Here is a 16,768-nt window from a genome sequence, read left to right on the forward strand (position 1 = left end):
AACATAGATAAAAAAAAAAAGTGTACATACCCAGATAGACATATGACTAAATGATAAAGACAACTGGATGTTACTAAAGAAGTGCTTCTTCCTTGACAGAATACATCTGTATGATTACCCAAGATGTTGAGTGCACTGAGTAGTAGCCAGCCTCCCTGAGTTCGCTGGATGGAGATTTTACTATTCTGGGCAGCAGAGCGCAATAAATCTTCAGCCAGGCCCATCACCACCTGTTCCCACATATTTACATTTATTCCTCTATGTATGCAGTTAAAATAATACAAAACAGTGTACTGATATAAACTCACAAAATAAGATATTAGCATATTTTTGGGGAGAGATTGTGTAATGTTATATAGTACACTTTGGAGAAAGGTCTAGACGGAGGTTTAGAGTAGAGGTGTCGAACAAATTTTAGGTAACAGGCCACATTACACTTAGTTCAATGTCAAGTGGGCCAGACCAATAGCACAGCAATAACTAAAATTTGTTGATTTATCAGTACTTATCTGAAAGGTACAATCTGAATGCACAAACAGATTAAATGCATGTCACCTATAAAACACATAAACAGATTGCAATTTATTTTAAAAAATATATATTATGGTTTATATTATATACTTTGCTAAATTATTTACAAATAAAAAACATTCTGCTAAAGAAAAAATTTTATTGTTCTATTCTGCCCCTGGAGGAATAACAGAGATTTCAAATTTTGCAATTTCATTACGGTCCAATGACAGCTACGTTTGACACCCCTGATTTAGACTCTTTCTCTCTCTTTCCCTCTGACTACCAGCAGCCTCAACATCAAAAAATTCAAAAACAAGTACAAATAACATCAATTTGAATCTAACTGTAATTTTAATAAATCTAGAAACAGTGCTGTTTAATATGACAGAAATCTTATTATACCTTCTGTGTTTCTACATACACAAGGTTAGCTATTCACATTGCAGATAGCAGTTTGTTATCTGAAAGTGCTATTCTGGGATGGTCCAGCCATATGATAAAACACATGTCGTGACAAATTTCTCTGAATTTTTCTTACCTTGCCTTTAGAATGTGGTATTCCCAGTGGGCAGTGTTGTACAGCACCCAGCAGGGCAGCAATTGCAGCACTATACCCAGCTACGGCCTCAGGGCAACACTTCAATGCATTAAGTCTCTCTGAACAGCGGTCGAGCAACACAACCAGCTGAGCGGGCAGCGCAACAGCTATGCAGCGCAGGCACCAGGCAGCTGCCAGGCGTGCAGATAAGCTGGGGTGAAGGAGCACAGAGATCACGGTATCCAACATTCCTGAATGAGAGAGGAAGAAAGAAAAATAGAGAGAAAGATAAAGCAAAGGGGAGGACAGGAATGATCAACTACCTTGGTGTTCAAGTATTGTTTCTTATAAAGCTCAAGAGCACAATGAACATCAAACTCCACTAGCATCAATAAAAGCTTTTCTGACACACAGTCAGATCCATAAATATTTTGACAAAGTGTATTATTTTACTTGTCTACCACAATATATTGAAGTTGAAATTAAATAATGAATATGAGCTCAGTGCAGACTTTCAGCTTTAGTCTGATTGCATTTACATCCAAATTGGGTGAACGGTATAGAAATTACAGCACTTTTTACATGTGGTATAGAAATAATGTAACCATAAAATGTTAACCACAAAATGTGTACTCATATCTGATAATATTTAATCCTCAAAGTTATAGATGCATGGAACTGGTATAGTGTACAATGTGACACAGAGGCCTGAAAGTGATCTATATGACCTTACATAGGCAGTGGTATCCTGCTAAGTGGGGAGAGCAGGAACAAGCTGTAAATTTACGTGAGTAAGGCTTCCTTAAACCATAACATAAGCATATATGGGAATGTTGGGTCTTGTGAAAAACAGGATGTGGAAGTTTTTTTTCATGTAAAAGTATATAAGAATGCCCTTCTGAAGAGTTGGGTAGCTTTTCTCTGCAGAGAACTGCTCGGGTTGATTCTTGAAAGAATAAAGTCCATCGGCCTCAACACCTCTGCTCTCCAAAGTGATCTTTGATCTTCGTTACTTGCTACGACAGTGGGCCCCCCTTTTTAAGGGACCAGAAGTAAACTAACAGTCATAAATTAAATTGTCATTTTTTAAAACCTGTTTGCAAATCCTTTGTAGTCAATGACTGCCTGAAGTCTGGAACACAGACATCACCAGATGCTGAGTTTCTTCCCTGGTGATGTTCTGCCATGCCTTTACAGCAGCTGTCTTCAGTTCCTGAATGTTCTTGGTGTGTTTTGCCTTCAGTTTTGCTTTCAGCAAGTGAAATGCATGCTCAGTTGGAATCAGATCAAGTGACTGCCATTGCAGAACATTATTTGCCATAAAAAAAAAAAAGTCTTAGATTGTTTTCAAAGTATGCTTTGGGTTACTGCTCATCTGCATTGTGAAGCACTGTCCAGTGATTTCTGAAGCATTTGGCTGAATCTGTGCAGATAATAACCCTATACACTTCAGAATTCATCCTGCAGGTTTAGTCAGCATTCACATCATCAGTAAATGCTGAGAGTGACTTCTTCCTTTTTCTGAATGAGCTACCATCAGAAGATTGTGTGGCATTTTTATTTTGACAAAATAAATATATTTATTCATCCTTCACCATTGCCTTTGATGAATATTTATTTGACCAATTGCCTAAATGTTATTTTGTCTTAATGTCTCTCTGTAGGGCTTTTTGTTTTTAAAGTAACGTAACCATATTAATATGTTTCATGTTAAATGAAGCATAATTAAAAAAAAAATTGTACAGTGGGGTCCAAAAGTCTGAGATGACTAGTGAAAATGCTTCTATTTTGCATTCTTTTCTAATTTAATACAACAATTTTCATTAAAATTTATATTATTGCAAACAACTTGAGTGAAAAGTAGAATCTTTGAAATATTTGCATGAATTTCAGGGCTTATGTCCCCTTTTTGCTTTAAAGACAGTGTGGACTTCACAAGTTTGTGCAAAACTTTATGATCCATTTTAGATCAAATCCATCAGTGTCCTCTGAACACATGCTTCAATAGAAGAGACTAGGCATATGAAAATCTGACCTTTTGTACTAAGCAGTTAACATGGTCAATATCACAAATTTGCTTACATTTAAAAAGGAACTTTTTAAACTCTTTGAATATTACATATTCAAGATATGGAACATTTACTTTCTTTGTTTTAAATATTTCAAAATTCTAAAACCTGTTTATTTCTACTTTTAAATAAAATCAGACTTTTGGACCCCACTGTATATCTAGATATTGATGTTGTCGCTTTCTGTGTGTTCCTTTTAAATATTTCTTCTAAATATCATGGGGATACCCTAAAGATTTTCACTTCCACAATCAATCACCTAGGAACTATAGATGTATACCAGAGCTGCAACTGTAATCACAAAAACTGTCTTGTGCTTAACCCAGAAGTCCTATTCACTTTATGCTCTCACTGAACATCCTTTCAACACATTTAGAATTTTGGATTTCTGTAAAGCTGCTTTGTGACAATGTCTATTGTTAAAAGTGTTATACAAATACATCTGAATTGATCTGAACTGAATTGAGGCCCTTTTTAGAGGCTTTGTCTGAACAGTGAACCATTTTTTACTATCTCCAATCTTGAAGTAGTCATGTACTTTAACTCTGAAGGAATTGGTAAAAATATATATATATATATATATATATATATATATATATATATATATTTATATTTATATATATATATATATATATATATATATATATATATATATATATATATAAATATATATAATTTATTTATTTTATATATAAAGAACACACAGAAGTCTACATCATCAATATCTAGACAGACATATGTGCTTTTAAATGCAACCATCCATTCTCTGTACCACTTATCCTACACAGGGTCATGGGGTAACCTGGGGTCTATCCCAGAGAACTCGGGGCACAAGGCAGGGGACACCCTGGACGGGGTGCCAACCCATCGCAGGGCACAATACAGACAATTTGGAAATGTCAGTGTCAACGTCTTTGGACTGGGGGAGGAAACCGGAGTACCCAGAGGAAACCCTCAAAGCTCTGAGAGAACATGCAAAGTCCACGCACACAGGATGGAGAATTGAACCCCCAACCCTGGAGGTGCGAGGCAACACTAAGCCACCATGGCCAGCTAAATGAAGCTTGCTGCTTTGAAGAAAGACTTTAAGCTCTACAGAACAGCAAACCTGTGATCCCAGATGGTAGCTCATTTAAAAAGGGAAGACGTATAAAAAGAATCACTTTCCTAATTAAGCACCTAATCTCTCAGTAGGAAAAAACAGAGCACTCCCTGTGTTCTACTATCCCAGATTTGACCATGCAGAGTATTTGTATGGGGTGGCTAACTGACCTATGCTGGTGTCGTGCAGCAGCGGTGCAGCGGTGGACCCCAGGTCTTGCAACACACTGCCAAGCTCCAGGAGGACACACACCAGCATGTGCTGACTGGCTGCCATAGCTGTGCTTCTTACTTGCATCTCCACATCCCCCCCTGCATCTGACATACACACACACAGTCACACAATAGCCTGCACCTACTGTTTACCAAATACTTAATATACAATGCTGCTAGTAAGTTTGTGAACCCTTTACAAATTTCTGTATTTCTGCATTAATTTGACCTGAAATGTGATCAGATCTTCATCTACATCCTAAAATTATATATTAAAAACAATTAAACAAATGACAAAAAATCATCATAGTTTTTAGATTTATTTATTGAGGAAAATTTTCCAAAATTAAATATCTTTAGTTGCTTCAGTAACTTGTGTGACTACCAGTGTCACACAAGTTACTGTGACCATCAGTGTTGGTGGGCTTCTTTGCATGAACTTAGGTGCTTCCACAACATTTCTATTGGGGTAAGGTCTGGACTTTGACTTGGCCATTCCAAAATGTTACATTTCTTCTGCTTTAACCATTTCTTTTTAGACTTAATTGTGTGCTTAGAGTCGGTGTCTTGCTGCACGACCTACTTACAGTTAAGCTTCAGTTCACGGACAGATTCCCTGACATTCTCCTGTAGAATTTCCCGGTACAATCCAGAATTCATAGGTACATCAATAATGGCAAGCTGTCCTGGACTCAAGGCAGCAAAGCAGCCCCAAACAATTATACTGCCACCCCAATGCTTCACGGTTGGGATGAGGTACGCATGTTGGAATGCAGTCTTTGGTTTTTGCCAAACATAACGTTTTTCATTTAAACCAAAAAGTTCTATGTTGGATTCATCTGTCCATAGAACATTCTTCCATTAGGCGTCTGGCTTATCAGTGCAGCAGTGTTCCTTTTGGAGAGTAGTGGCTTCCTTGTTGCTATGCTGCCATGCACACTGTCCTTGTTCAATGTTTGCCTGATGGTGGACTCGTGAACACTGATGTTACTCAATGCAAGAGTGACCTGTAGGTCCTTAGATGTTAGCCTGGGGTTCTTTGTGACTTTAAGTAATATTGGTCACCGTGCCCTTGGAGTGATTTTTGCTGGAAAACCACTCCTTTGGAGAGTATCAGTGGTGCGGAATTTCCTCCATTTATTGTCTGCCTCACAGTGGCCTGGTGGAGGCCAAACACTTTAGAAATGGTTTTGTATCCTTTTCCACTCTGGCGAGCATAAATAATCCTCAGGAAACTCCTTTGATCGAGGCATGGCACACTTCCATAAACCTGTGTGATGAAGACCAGACCAAGTTTATGTTCTTGAAACATGCTAAACTCACGCCTGATTGCCATCCCCTTTACTGAAACACCTGACTTCAACTACCGCTTTAAATTAACTCATACTTCTAGAGGTTCACATACTTTTTCCTGACAAAAATATTAAATGTTGGATAATTTTGCTCAATAAATAAATGTTAAAAACTATAATTGGGTTCTCTATCTAGTTTTAGGAATTAGATCTGTTAACATTTCAGTTCATATTTATGCAGAAATACAGAAAACTGTAAAGGTTTCACCAACTTTTTAGCGGCACTGTATCATACAAGCCAATATTTCATCTATTATACAACCAATAACTTGACATGTTACTTGCAATAATAAACGCTTTCTATAGTCTCGTACAGGGGTCTTCAATCTTATCCACAAAGAGCCAGTGTGGCTGCAGGTTTCCTTTCCAACCAAGCAGGAGCCACACCTGATTTCACTTGTTTAGTCAGTTCATCTTAGTCTCCAACTATCTTCTATCAGAGTATGTCTAGTCTCCAAGTATCAACTATCTGATACTTCAACTATCAAGCGTGCCTCCAATTTGGTGGTAAAGAAAGTGTACAGCCAGACGGGCCCTTTGTTGATAACACTGAAGACCCCTGGTCTAGCAGAAGACCTCAGCATGATTAATGTGGGGATAATGACTGCAAGGGTTGCGCAAAGACAAAACAAACTTCTTGTGCTTACAAGCTCACATGAGTGCAATTCCCATGATTACAGGAAAAGTATTGCCACTCCTCGAAGTCATCCATCATGGAATTAGTTTGGGTATGCCTCATTTGTAATGCCCAATCAAAGGCTTGGTCACATAGCGTGTTTGTCAGCATGCTGAGTTCACCCAGCTGACATGTGCACAAACAATGTGCACAAATTGTTCTGTTATATTGTTCATGGAACATCACCACATGAAGTATGCTGAGGTGCTAAAGTGACTGAGCTTATAGCATAATGTTGAGGGCAATTTGACACTCATTAAGAACAATGACCCTCGGACAAGAATCAAAATATCAACAAGATTAATCCTTTCAATCAAATTTTTTCGTAGCTTGTCACTCACTCAGTACTCAGTGAATTATTTTCCTACTATCTACTAATTCTGATGTTCTAACAGTATAATTTGCAGAATGTACGTGTAAAAATAAGCATTATGGATGTTAGACCACTTCACTCCTGACCTTACAAATTATGTACTCTGTCTTATCTGAGCACACAAAGATATAAATGCTGGAGAATTATTATACCTTGAAAATGATACCAAGTCCAGTTGCCTTGATGTATTACTTCTAAACATTAAAATTCAAGGTGAATAAAAATAGTAAATTTCCTGCAGCTTACCTACAGCCTTCTTCTGTTTGCTAATGGCCAGGCAGAGCTCCTTGGCCACCGCTATCTGAGCTTTCTCTCCCAGTAGGCTGCCTACAGAGGCTCTCAGGATGTAAGAGACACAGTGTCGGCAATAGACAGCTTCAGCCAGATTCTGACTGACCCGTGGGTCACACACCAGCTCCATGAGCAGAGATAGCAGGGTGGAGAAATGTGCTTCCAACCATGTCCCACCCAGAGTGGAGATAAACACCACACATGCCTAAGCATGAAAAAATAAAACATATATATCTACTGAATGGTCACAATTAATAGCAAAACAAAACTAAGCAGGCCTAACTTTGCTGGAACAAATCCAGCAATCTCACATTTGAGAAGTTAGCCACATCAAAACACTGATACTAAACTGTTGGCTGATACTGATACCCAATAATCGATTATTTTGATAATCAATATCCATGATTCCAAAATGTTGGGCTACAATTCAATTTAAGTTCATTTGCATAGCAGTTTTTTTTTTTTTTAACACTATCACAAAGCTACTTTACAGAAATAAGGCTACACGTATTTAAACGTACTATGGGTATAATGCAAAATTCATTTTCATTTTCAATTTTCACACACATTTTCAATTTTAAATGCTAAAAACTGATTACAATTTAGTAGACATAGTTAAAGAAATAATGAGCTATTGGTGCTGTGTAACATTCTCTCCTGACTTGTGGGTGTGTGGTCAGAGATACATGGAGCACACTGCAGATGCTTCTTCTTCCATTAAGCTTATTTAAGTTGTCATGCTCTATTCTGTAAATAGTATATCAGAGCCAAGGCACTATTCCTAGTACTCTATATTCAGAGAAAACGCATCCTCAGCTATAACACTGTGAAAGAGGCGGCTGCAATAAATACTGACTAAAGTGTCCAGGTTGCATTAAAATGGTTTGCTCCATGGAAAGGAATTTTTTTTTATTCCTCAAGAGGAGTTATTAAAAAGTGCACATGGAGAAAAATGTGAAACCTGTCAAAAAGAGAGAAGTTCGTTCGGAATGGATTGTTTCAGGCATACAGTATATGTAACAGACAGAGTCCCCTCTGAAAATATTGGAACGGTAAGGCCAATTGTTTTGTTTTTGCTACAATGAAGACATTTGGGTTTGAGATCACAAGATGAATATGAGACAATAGATCAGAATTTCAGATTTGTTATAAACTTAGAAGATGGCACCTTTTTTTTTTTTTGAACCCACCCACCCATTTTTCCAAGTGATCAAAAAATATTGGAACATGTGACAAGAGGTGTGCCCTGTTAGACTGAATGTATAAACAATTACTAGCTCTGAATGTCCACTCTTGGTTTGAACCCTGGGTTTCACCTGTGAAGACTGCAATTGTTGTTAAAAAGGATAAACATGAAGATCAAGATTAACCTCTAACAAAGTGATGGAAAGGCCAAAGTGTGGAGAAAGAAAGGATCTGCTCATGATCCAGAACATACAAGCTCATCGGTCATGTTTGATGGAGATAGTGTCATGGCTTGGGCTTGCATGGCTGCTTCTGGAACAGTCTCACTAATGTTTACTGATGATGTAACTCATGATGGTAGCAGAATGAATTCAGAAATCTACAGAAACATTCTGTATGTCAATTTACAGAGAACTGCATCCAATCTAATTGGGAGGGACATCATGCAGCAAGAAAATGACTCAAAACACACCGCCAACACAACAAAAGACTTAATCATTTTAGACTGGTCAATCACCAGACTTTAACCCAATTGACCATGCATTTCACTTCCTGAAGAGGAGACTGAAGGGAGAAACCCACCAGAACGAACAACAATTGAAAGAAGTTGTGGTACAAGCCTGGAAAAGTATCAAAATAGAAAAATGCAACAGTACACTGCCGGCTTGATGCAGTTATTACAAGCAAGGGATATGTAACAAAATATTAATTGTTATTTACTTTAAGGCTATCTGTTCTAATACTTTTGCTTACTTACAAATTGGGTGGTCTGCCACCAAAGGTGCCGTGTTCTAAGTTGTTTAACACGTCTAGATGTACATATCAGGAAATAAAAACAATAATTCTGATCTATCGTCTCATATTTTTGGATCTAAAACTCAAATGTCTTCAGTGTTCAGCAAAAACTAAAGAATCGGCCTTACCGCTCCAAAACTGTATGCTAGAAACATCATTACGTTTAATTCTGGTTTCTGATTTTACATTCTGCATTCCTCACCTTGCACATACGACTGGAACTGGCATTTGAAAAGCACATGCTATTAAACTGCACTAAATGATTAATGAAGAATGAGACAGATTGTGTCATTTTTTTCCACTGAATCCCAACTTCTGTGTGCATTTTGTGACACAAAAAGCAGGTATTCAGCTTTCCTGCACAGACATTAAAACAACATTCGCATTGCAAGAAATAATCAAGGATTTTTTTGGAACAAGAGAGAATAACATCAGTGATGAATAAATATCCCTAACAAAATGTAGAGAAATACTTTTACTTCATTATAATAGTTTTTAAGAAGCTTGAATCTCTCAAATAAATCACTCTTTAGAGTACTGAAGTTAATCATGTCATTATGAATTAAAAACCAATGACTCATGAATCGAATAGATTTGCTGTCAGCCCAAAGAGTCACACCCCTAAAAGTGCCTCTTCTAAGCCTTTTACGGCTGCTCATTTTTAAGCATAAACTCCAAAAACACTTAATATTTTATAACTAAAAACTTTTATTTGGTAAATTGGGGTCAAACTGGGTTTATGAGGCCAATTTGTTCATCAATAAATGACTGCAGAACACAAAAGTATAAAACATTAAAACCTTTTTGATGCTGTCATATTTCTGCTTACGTGGAACCTTTAAACTTTGATTCTGCACATTAGATCCCTGTACATTAACAGTATATTACTTTCATGCCATATATTAAATGTATTAAAGTAAATATTTTAAATGAGATATTGAAAATTATCCTGTACATTTCTGATTGCATATGTTGTTTTTTATGAGGCACTAATTGACCTGTGTGATGCCCACACGTATGTCTCCATTCACTGAGCTGGTACCCTTCAGCATGTCCCCACTGACACGCAGGAAACCTGCTCCACGTTGTAGGAAGCCATTGGACACCAGTTCTGTCACCTCTTCTAAACAACTATGCTTCAAACCTGGCCGGGGAGCTGCAGGAGGGGAGACAGAAATGCAGACAAACAGTAATAACAAACCAACAGCAAAAGTAGAAGGGGAGAAAACATGGGGATTTAGGGAGGAACAATTATTACAAAGAAATTATAAAGAAAATTATAAAATTATAAAGAAAAGTGATGTCTGTGATGTGCAATTCAGATGTGTGCATCGAGACAAAAAAAGGTGGCATGCATGTGGGAGCATGTGGCCAGATATTAAGCTCACAGGACATATTTCTAATAAAGACCAGTACAACTCAATTAACTAAACAGCTATGCTAACTGTAGTTGAACTCTACAAGCCAGGTTCTGGGGCCAAGCTTTGTGTTTATGAGCAGGAATGAAGGGTGGCTCAAGGAGTAAAAAGTTCAAATGTTCTTGAACCCACCTACCTAAGCCGTTAGAGACAAATGCACTTTTAAAATAACAATGGGCAAAACAGGTACCACCGGTTTGCATATTAAACCCATTTCACTCCAGAAGTGACAACACACATAAGGCATGTTTCATCTGCTCTGCAACAATTTTACACGGGACCACTACTCTCATGGAACATTCGTTTCTGTGTTTTCACACACTGGTATTTTAAATAAAACATGGACCTTGAGCAACCTTAAGTGACCATTATACACTTAGTTATTAATCCACACTGCAAAAAAATGACATCTTAACAAGTGAAAATATCTTAAATATAGTCAAATATATCTAGTATTTACTATTATAAGATTACCATAAACCAAATATAAGATTATTAAAGCTATTTTGAGACATTTTAGCTCATTTTAAGCTTTACATTTTCTTATCTATTGGTAGATTATTTTGCTTCTTTCTAGAAATAAATGCTTAAAATGAGCAAAATTATCACGACCTAGTTCTGAAGCAGTATTAGTTCTATACTAGTATTAGTTAATTAAAATGCTGCAAAGAAATACACTATATGGCCAAATGTTTGTGCACACCTGACCATCACACCCATATGTACGTTTTGAACATCTGATTCCAGATTTAGTCCCCTTTGGTTTTGTAAAAACCTCCACTCTTCTGGGAAGGTTTTCCACTAGATTCTTGAATGTGGCTGTGTGGATTTTTCCCCATTCAGCCACAAGAGCATTAGTGAGTTCAAGCACTGATGTTGGGCAAGGAGGCCTGGGGCACAGTTGGCATTCCACTTCATCCCAGTTCAGTGGGGTTGAGGTTAGGGTTCTGTGCAGGCCACTCGAGTTCTTCCACTCCAACCTCGGCAAACCATGTCTTTAAGAAACTTGCCTTGTGCTCAGAGTCATCGTCATGCTGGAACATATTTGGAGACCATAGTTCCAGTGAAGGGAAAACGTAATGCTGCATACAATGATATTCTATACAATTATGTGCTTCCAACTTTGTGGCAACAATTTGTAAAAGGCCCATATTTGGATGTGATGGTCAGGTGTCCTCATACTTTTGGCCATATAGTGTATTTTAAATAAATATTTTTGGTACTTTTTTTTTCAAAATCAAACTAATCAATTCTTTATAAATAAAATAAAAAATTTATAGATTAGTTTATCATAAAAATAAGCAATAGTTGCAGCCCTACATCAACTAAATTGTTGTTGCCTCCAGGGGCGAGAATGTTTCGAAAAATCTCTCCCTACATGTGGCCACTCAGGTGATGTAGGTAATTAACCTACCTATGGCTTGTTTAGGCTCAAGTGCTGAGGCTAACAAAGTGCCCAGCAGTCTGGAGACGGTGACACGCACGTCATAGTTGGAGCCCTCAAATGCTCTGAAGCACAGTGAGGCCATGTTCTCCAGCTCTGTGGACCACAGGAATACAGCTTCTCTCTGCAGCTCCAACAGGCACTGAAAATAAACATCACAAACACACATACTCAAAACCACTTCACCTAGAGAACACTAACAAAGTATGTTAAGCAATATTAGCATTATAATCAATGCACCGCATCAAATATAAAAAATGAGTTTTATGGTTTTGTCTCACTAGTCTATGGTTTTAGAATTAAGCTTTATAAAGCTTTATGATGTAAATTTAAAGGAATGTATATGAATGTATGTGAATTCTTGTTGTATCTACCAGCCAAGAAATTGTGAAATGTGAAATCAGGCATTGCAGCAAATATTCCCTTTGGAGAAAGAATACCTAGACAGCCGCAGTACCCGTCTGCACAGCTGGTGATATTACGCCCTCCCCAAGTATACTTAAACCGGACATGGTTTATTTCAATATTTTAAATCTCAATCAGGGAAAAATTAACATTGTACAAGCCTAATAATAATTAGGGGCTGCCAAATCATAAATTTATTATCTTGCCTACCAGGGAAGTTGAAGTGCCAGTGTGTTGCCCTGTCCCATTTTTGGCTGCCAGAAGCCTAAATGACTAGCCTAAAAAGTGATAGCAAACATAATAACAGATGGCAAGCTAGTTAATTTTGTTTAAACATACACTATATGATCAAAAGTATGGGAACACCTGACCATAATACCCATTATTTGCCCTTCTCCAAAGTGTTGCCACAAAGTTGGAAACACACATCTTTCCAGAATGTCATTGCATGCTGTAGCATTAACATTTCCTTTCACTGGAACATAAGGGCTTAGCCCAAACATGTTCCAGCATGACACTGCCCAAAATAAGATCCATAAAGACATGGTTTGCCATGATTCAAACTCTAGTGGAAAACCTTCCCAGAAGAAATAAGGCCTTTACAACAGCAAAGGGGGAACCAACTCCATATTAATGCCCATTGTTTTGTAATGAGATGTTGTGGTCCATTGTCTCATGTGACAACAGCAAAAAAAACCCTCCTGAGAAGATTGGCAACTGTCTTGAAGGTTTTCCATTTGTAAACAATTCTTCTCACTGTAGAATGGTGAATTTCAAATTGTTTGGAGATGGCCTTATAACCCTTCCCAGAGTGACGAGCAGCAGCAATTGCTTCTTTGAGGTCATGGCCGATGTCCTTTCTTCTTGGCATAATGTAAACACACACCTGAGTGCTTCAGAATATCAAACTCCTAAAGGTTCTTCTTTAATAGAGGTAGTTACACTTCTTAATGATTAACTATTCTTGTGCATTTCATTAGTAACACCTGATAATTACTCTCTTAATAATTGTTGAAGTAGGAAGTGTGTATTTATATTTTCCCACCTGGTTTCTGAATGCTGGTTTACTTTCTAGGAAAAAATGACTACATACTGAAACCTGTTGTGTTTTTTGTTGTTGTTGTTGTCAAGTGTGGTTATTTGTTGAAGAAGTTGGTGAGGAACATGCAATTGTTATTTAGGCCCTGTTAAATGAAAACATAGAATTGAAGGAGGGGTGTATTTTCTTTTTCCCATAACTGTACACCATTTAAAACAAAAATATTAAAAAAAAAAAAAAAAACTGGACCAAAAAACAAACCTGAAAATCAATTGTCAAACAGTTACTATTTTGATTGCCCTTATTTATAAACTTTAATTATATACTTATTATTTTATTTCCATGTATTTATTTTGCTTTCTATTTATTTGAATAAAACAATGATACAATATTTAATAAAAACTATAATTTGTTTTTAGTGTTCTATAAACAACATATATATTTAACATTGTTGTAAGATAAATTTAGTCATCAATATTTATACATACAGACGTCAGATACAGAAGATTGAGAAAAGAACATTACCTTAGCGGCAGCACAGCGAACTGCCATGGAGCGGTCAGTGAGGCAGGAGCGTGTGGCTTTGTAGATGTCTCTGTGACAGGGCATTGCACTCACCCCCAGACCCTTCAGGATCTTCTCTATACACAGCATGATCTCGTAGCGCCCCTGAGACTGTATGCATGCACGCACACACACACACAGCATGTTTCGTGGTGGAGAGGTTACCGACAGTTACAAAGCACTGACACATGAGACTCCTTCTAAAAATATTAATTAAAATGAGTCCATACAGAACACTTTATCATATCAACAATTAAATTTTTTTTCTTTGTTAAATAACATGTTTTCATAAAATCTGAAAGACTAGCCTTAGAGTATCTGAAGCATATACATGTCCCCATGAATTAGAAATCATAACTTATTGGCATGAACTTATTGTCACAGGTCAAAACCTGATTTGACCTGTAGTTAGAACTAATGTTAGAGCTGCTGTTATAAAAAATTAATCAACGCATTCAGTGTGCTGTGGCATAAAAACACATAATAGCCAAAGAGGGAGAGGCTTTTGTATTATTTACTCTTTGGATCACATGGATGTACTCCAGCATGGATGATTGAGTCTGTTCCCAGACAACAGCACTATACGTAATTATCTCAGAGCATGCTTGTTAGTTCACTCACATAGGTCTGAAAATAAAAACGTGCTTACTTACACATACAGTATATTAATGTACAGTCAGGTCTGGAAGTATTAGGACAATGACGGAGTTTTTGTGATTTTGCCTTTATACACCACCACAACGGATTTGAAATAAAACAGTCAAGATGTGATCGAAGTGTAGACTTTCAGCTTTATTTTAAGAGGTGCCACAAAAATGTCATTTACCATTTAGGAATTACAGCCATTTTCAACAAAGTATCTCCATTTTCAGGGGCTCAAAGGTATTTGGACAAAGTGACATAATTGTAAATATAACCATACTTTTAATACGATAGGAGGAAAATCCTTTGCAGTCAATGACTGCCTGAAGTCTGGAGCCCATGTTCTCAAAACTCAAGTTCTGAGTTTCCTCCCTGGAGATGCTTTGCCAGGCCTTCACTGCAGCCACTTTCAGTTGCTGCTTGTTTGTGGGTCTTTCTGCCTTCAGTCTTGCCTTCAGTAAGTCAAAAGCATGCTCTATTGGGTTGAGATCAGGCGACTGACTTGGCCATTGAAGAATATTCCATTTCTTTGCCTTCAAAAAGTCTTTGCTTTCGCACTATGTTTAGAGTTTAGAGTCATTATCCACCTGCAATGTGAAGCGGCGTCCTATCGGTTTTGTAGCATTTGGCTGAATGTGAGCAGAGAGTATAGCCCCATACACCTCAGAATTTATCTCGCTACTTCTGTCAGCAGTCACATCATCAATAAACACCAGTGAGCCCATTCCATTGGCAGCTATACATGCCCGTGCCATAACACTGCCTCCACCATGTTTGACACATGATGTGGTATACTTTGGATCATGAGCTGTTCCTTTCACCATACTTTTCTCTTCCCATCATTGTGGTACATCATTGTGGTACAAGTTAATCTCGGTTTCATCAGTCTAAAGAATCTTACTCCAGAACATGGGAGGCTTTTGTAGATGTTTTCTGGCAAAGTCTAATCTGGCTTTCCTGTTCTTGAATGTTACCAGTGGTTTGCACCTTGTTGTAAACCCTCTGTATTTACATTCCCAAAGCGTCTCTTGATTGTAGATTTTGACAATGATACGCCTACCTTCTCCAGAGTATTCTTGACTTCTGTTGATGTTGTGAAGGGGTTTTTCTTCACCAAGGAAAGGATTCTGCGATCATTCAGTTCAGTTGTCTTCCGTGGTCTTCCAGGCCTTTCGATGTTGTTGAGCTCACCAGTGGTTTCTTTCTTTTTAAGAATGTACCCAACTGTTGATTTTTCAAAATCCAAGGATTTTGCTATCTCTCTTATAGATTTATGTTGTTTTTTCAGCCTAATGATGGCCTCCTCCACTTGCATTGAGATCTCTTTGGACTTCATATTGGTAGCGCCACTCGAACACCTGCCAAATGCCAACTCAATACCTGATATCAACTCCAGACCTTTTATCTGCTTCATTTGTCTTGAAGTAACGAGGGAATGGACCGCATCTGGTCAATTAACTTCTTGTCATTCAGTTGTCCAAATACCTTTGAGCCCCTGAAAATGGAAGTACTTTGCTTAAATGGCTGTAATTCCTAAATGGTAAATGGCATATTTTAGTGGAACCTCTTAAAATAAAGCTGAAAGTCTACACTTCGATCACATCTTGACTGTTTTATTTCAAATCCGTTGTGGTGGTGTATAAAGGCAAAAATCACAAAAACTCATTGTCATTGTCCAAATACTTCCGGGCCTGTACATTCTTGATGGTCCTAGCTAACAATACAGTGTTACGCTCATCCTCTGAATGTTACCACTGTATATTTGTGCTTATACTCACAGAATTTTTTCCCCCCTTGGTGCTTTGTGTCTTTTTCCCTGTGTGTAAAAGTGAAGTGGGGTCCGCTCCTTATGCAACTGCTCTGATTGTTGAGTACTTTTTTTGCATTCTCTCTCCCCCTCCAACCATGAATATATGGATTCTCTATTCATCTATCGGTCTGGATGTATTTTGGCCTGCTGACCAACTCTGGAATCTTTGATTCATTCTTACCTCAGAGCTCTTCATGGCTTTCAGAAGATTTGCCACTGTCTCCTTAAAGGAGCTGATGAGAAGACGGCCGAGCTGCTCATACATCGCACCCAGACAGGCCACAGCTGCCCTGTCAGGAGAGACAGCTTTTATTCACCAATGTTACTGAATTCATTAAGC

General features: G+C 37.7%; 1 protein-coding gene across 6 annotated transcripts in view; it reads right to left on the minus strand.

Annotated features, from left to right (window-relative positions):
• Window positions 1-16,768, minus strand: part of heatr5a (HEAT repeat containing 5a) — an 86,212-nt gene that overhangs the window by 59,155 nt on the left and 10,289 nt on the right. For 3 of the 6 annotated variants that reach the window (XM_053237749.1, XM_034308310.2, XM_026919464.3), the window contains 8 exons: window positions 16,610-16,718; window positions 13,938-14,087; window positions 11,939-12,110; window positions 10,105-10,262; window positions 7,082-7,331; window positions 4,393-4,539; window positions 1,052-1,302; window positions 119-230 (listed from right to left, as the gene is read on the minus strand). In XM_053237749.1, coding sequence (XP_053093724.1) covers window positions 119-230; window positions 1,052-1,302; window positions 4,393-4,539; window positions 7,082-7,331; window positions 10,105-10,262; window positions 11,939-12,110; window positions 13,938-14,087; window positions 16,610-16,718 — 1,349 coding nt within the window. Of the gene's footprint in view, window positions 1-118; window positions 231-1,051; window positions 1,303-4,392; window positions 4,540-5,021; window positions 5,617-7,081; window positions 7,332-10,104; window positions 10,263-11,938; window positions 12,111-13,937; window positions 14,088-16,609; window positions 16,719-16,768 lie in introns of those variants that run through there. The other 3 variants (XM_026919463.3, XM_026919465.3, XM_053237750.1) reach the window with 3 other exon arrangements.

The sequence above is a fragment of the Pangasianodon hypophthalmus genome, chromosome 10, assembly GCF_027358585.1.
Source record: "Pangasianodon hypophthalmus isolate fPanHyp1 chromosome 10, fPanHyp1.pri, whole genome shotgun sequence".
NCBI lineage: Eukaryota > Metazoa > Chordata > Actinopteri > Siluriformes > Pangasiidae > Pangasianodon > Pangasianodon hypophthalmus.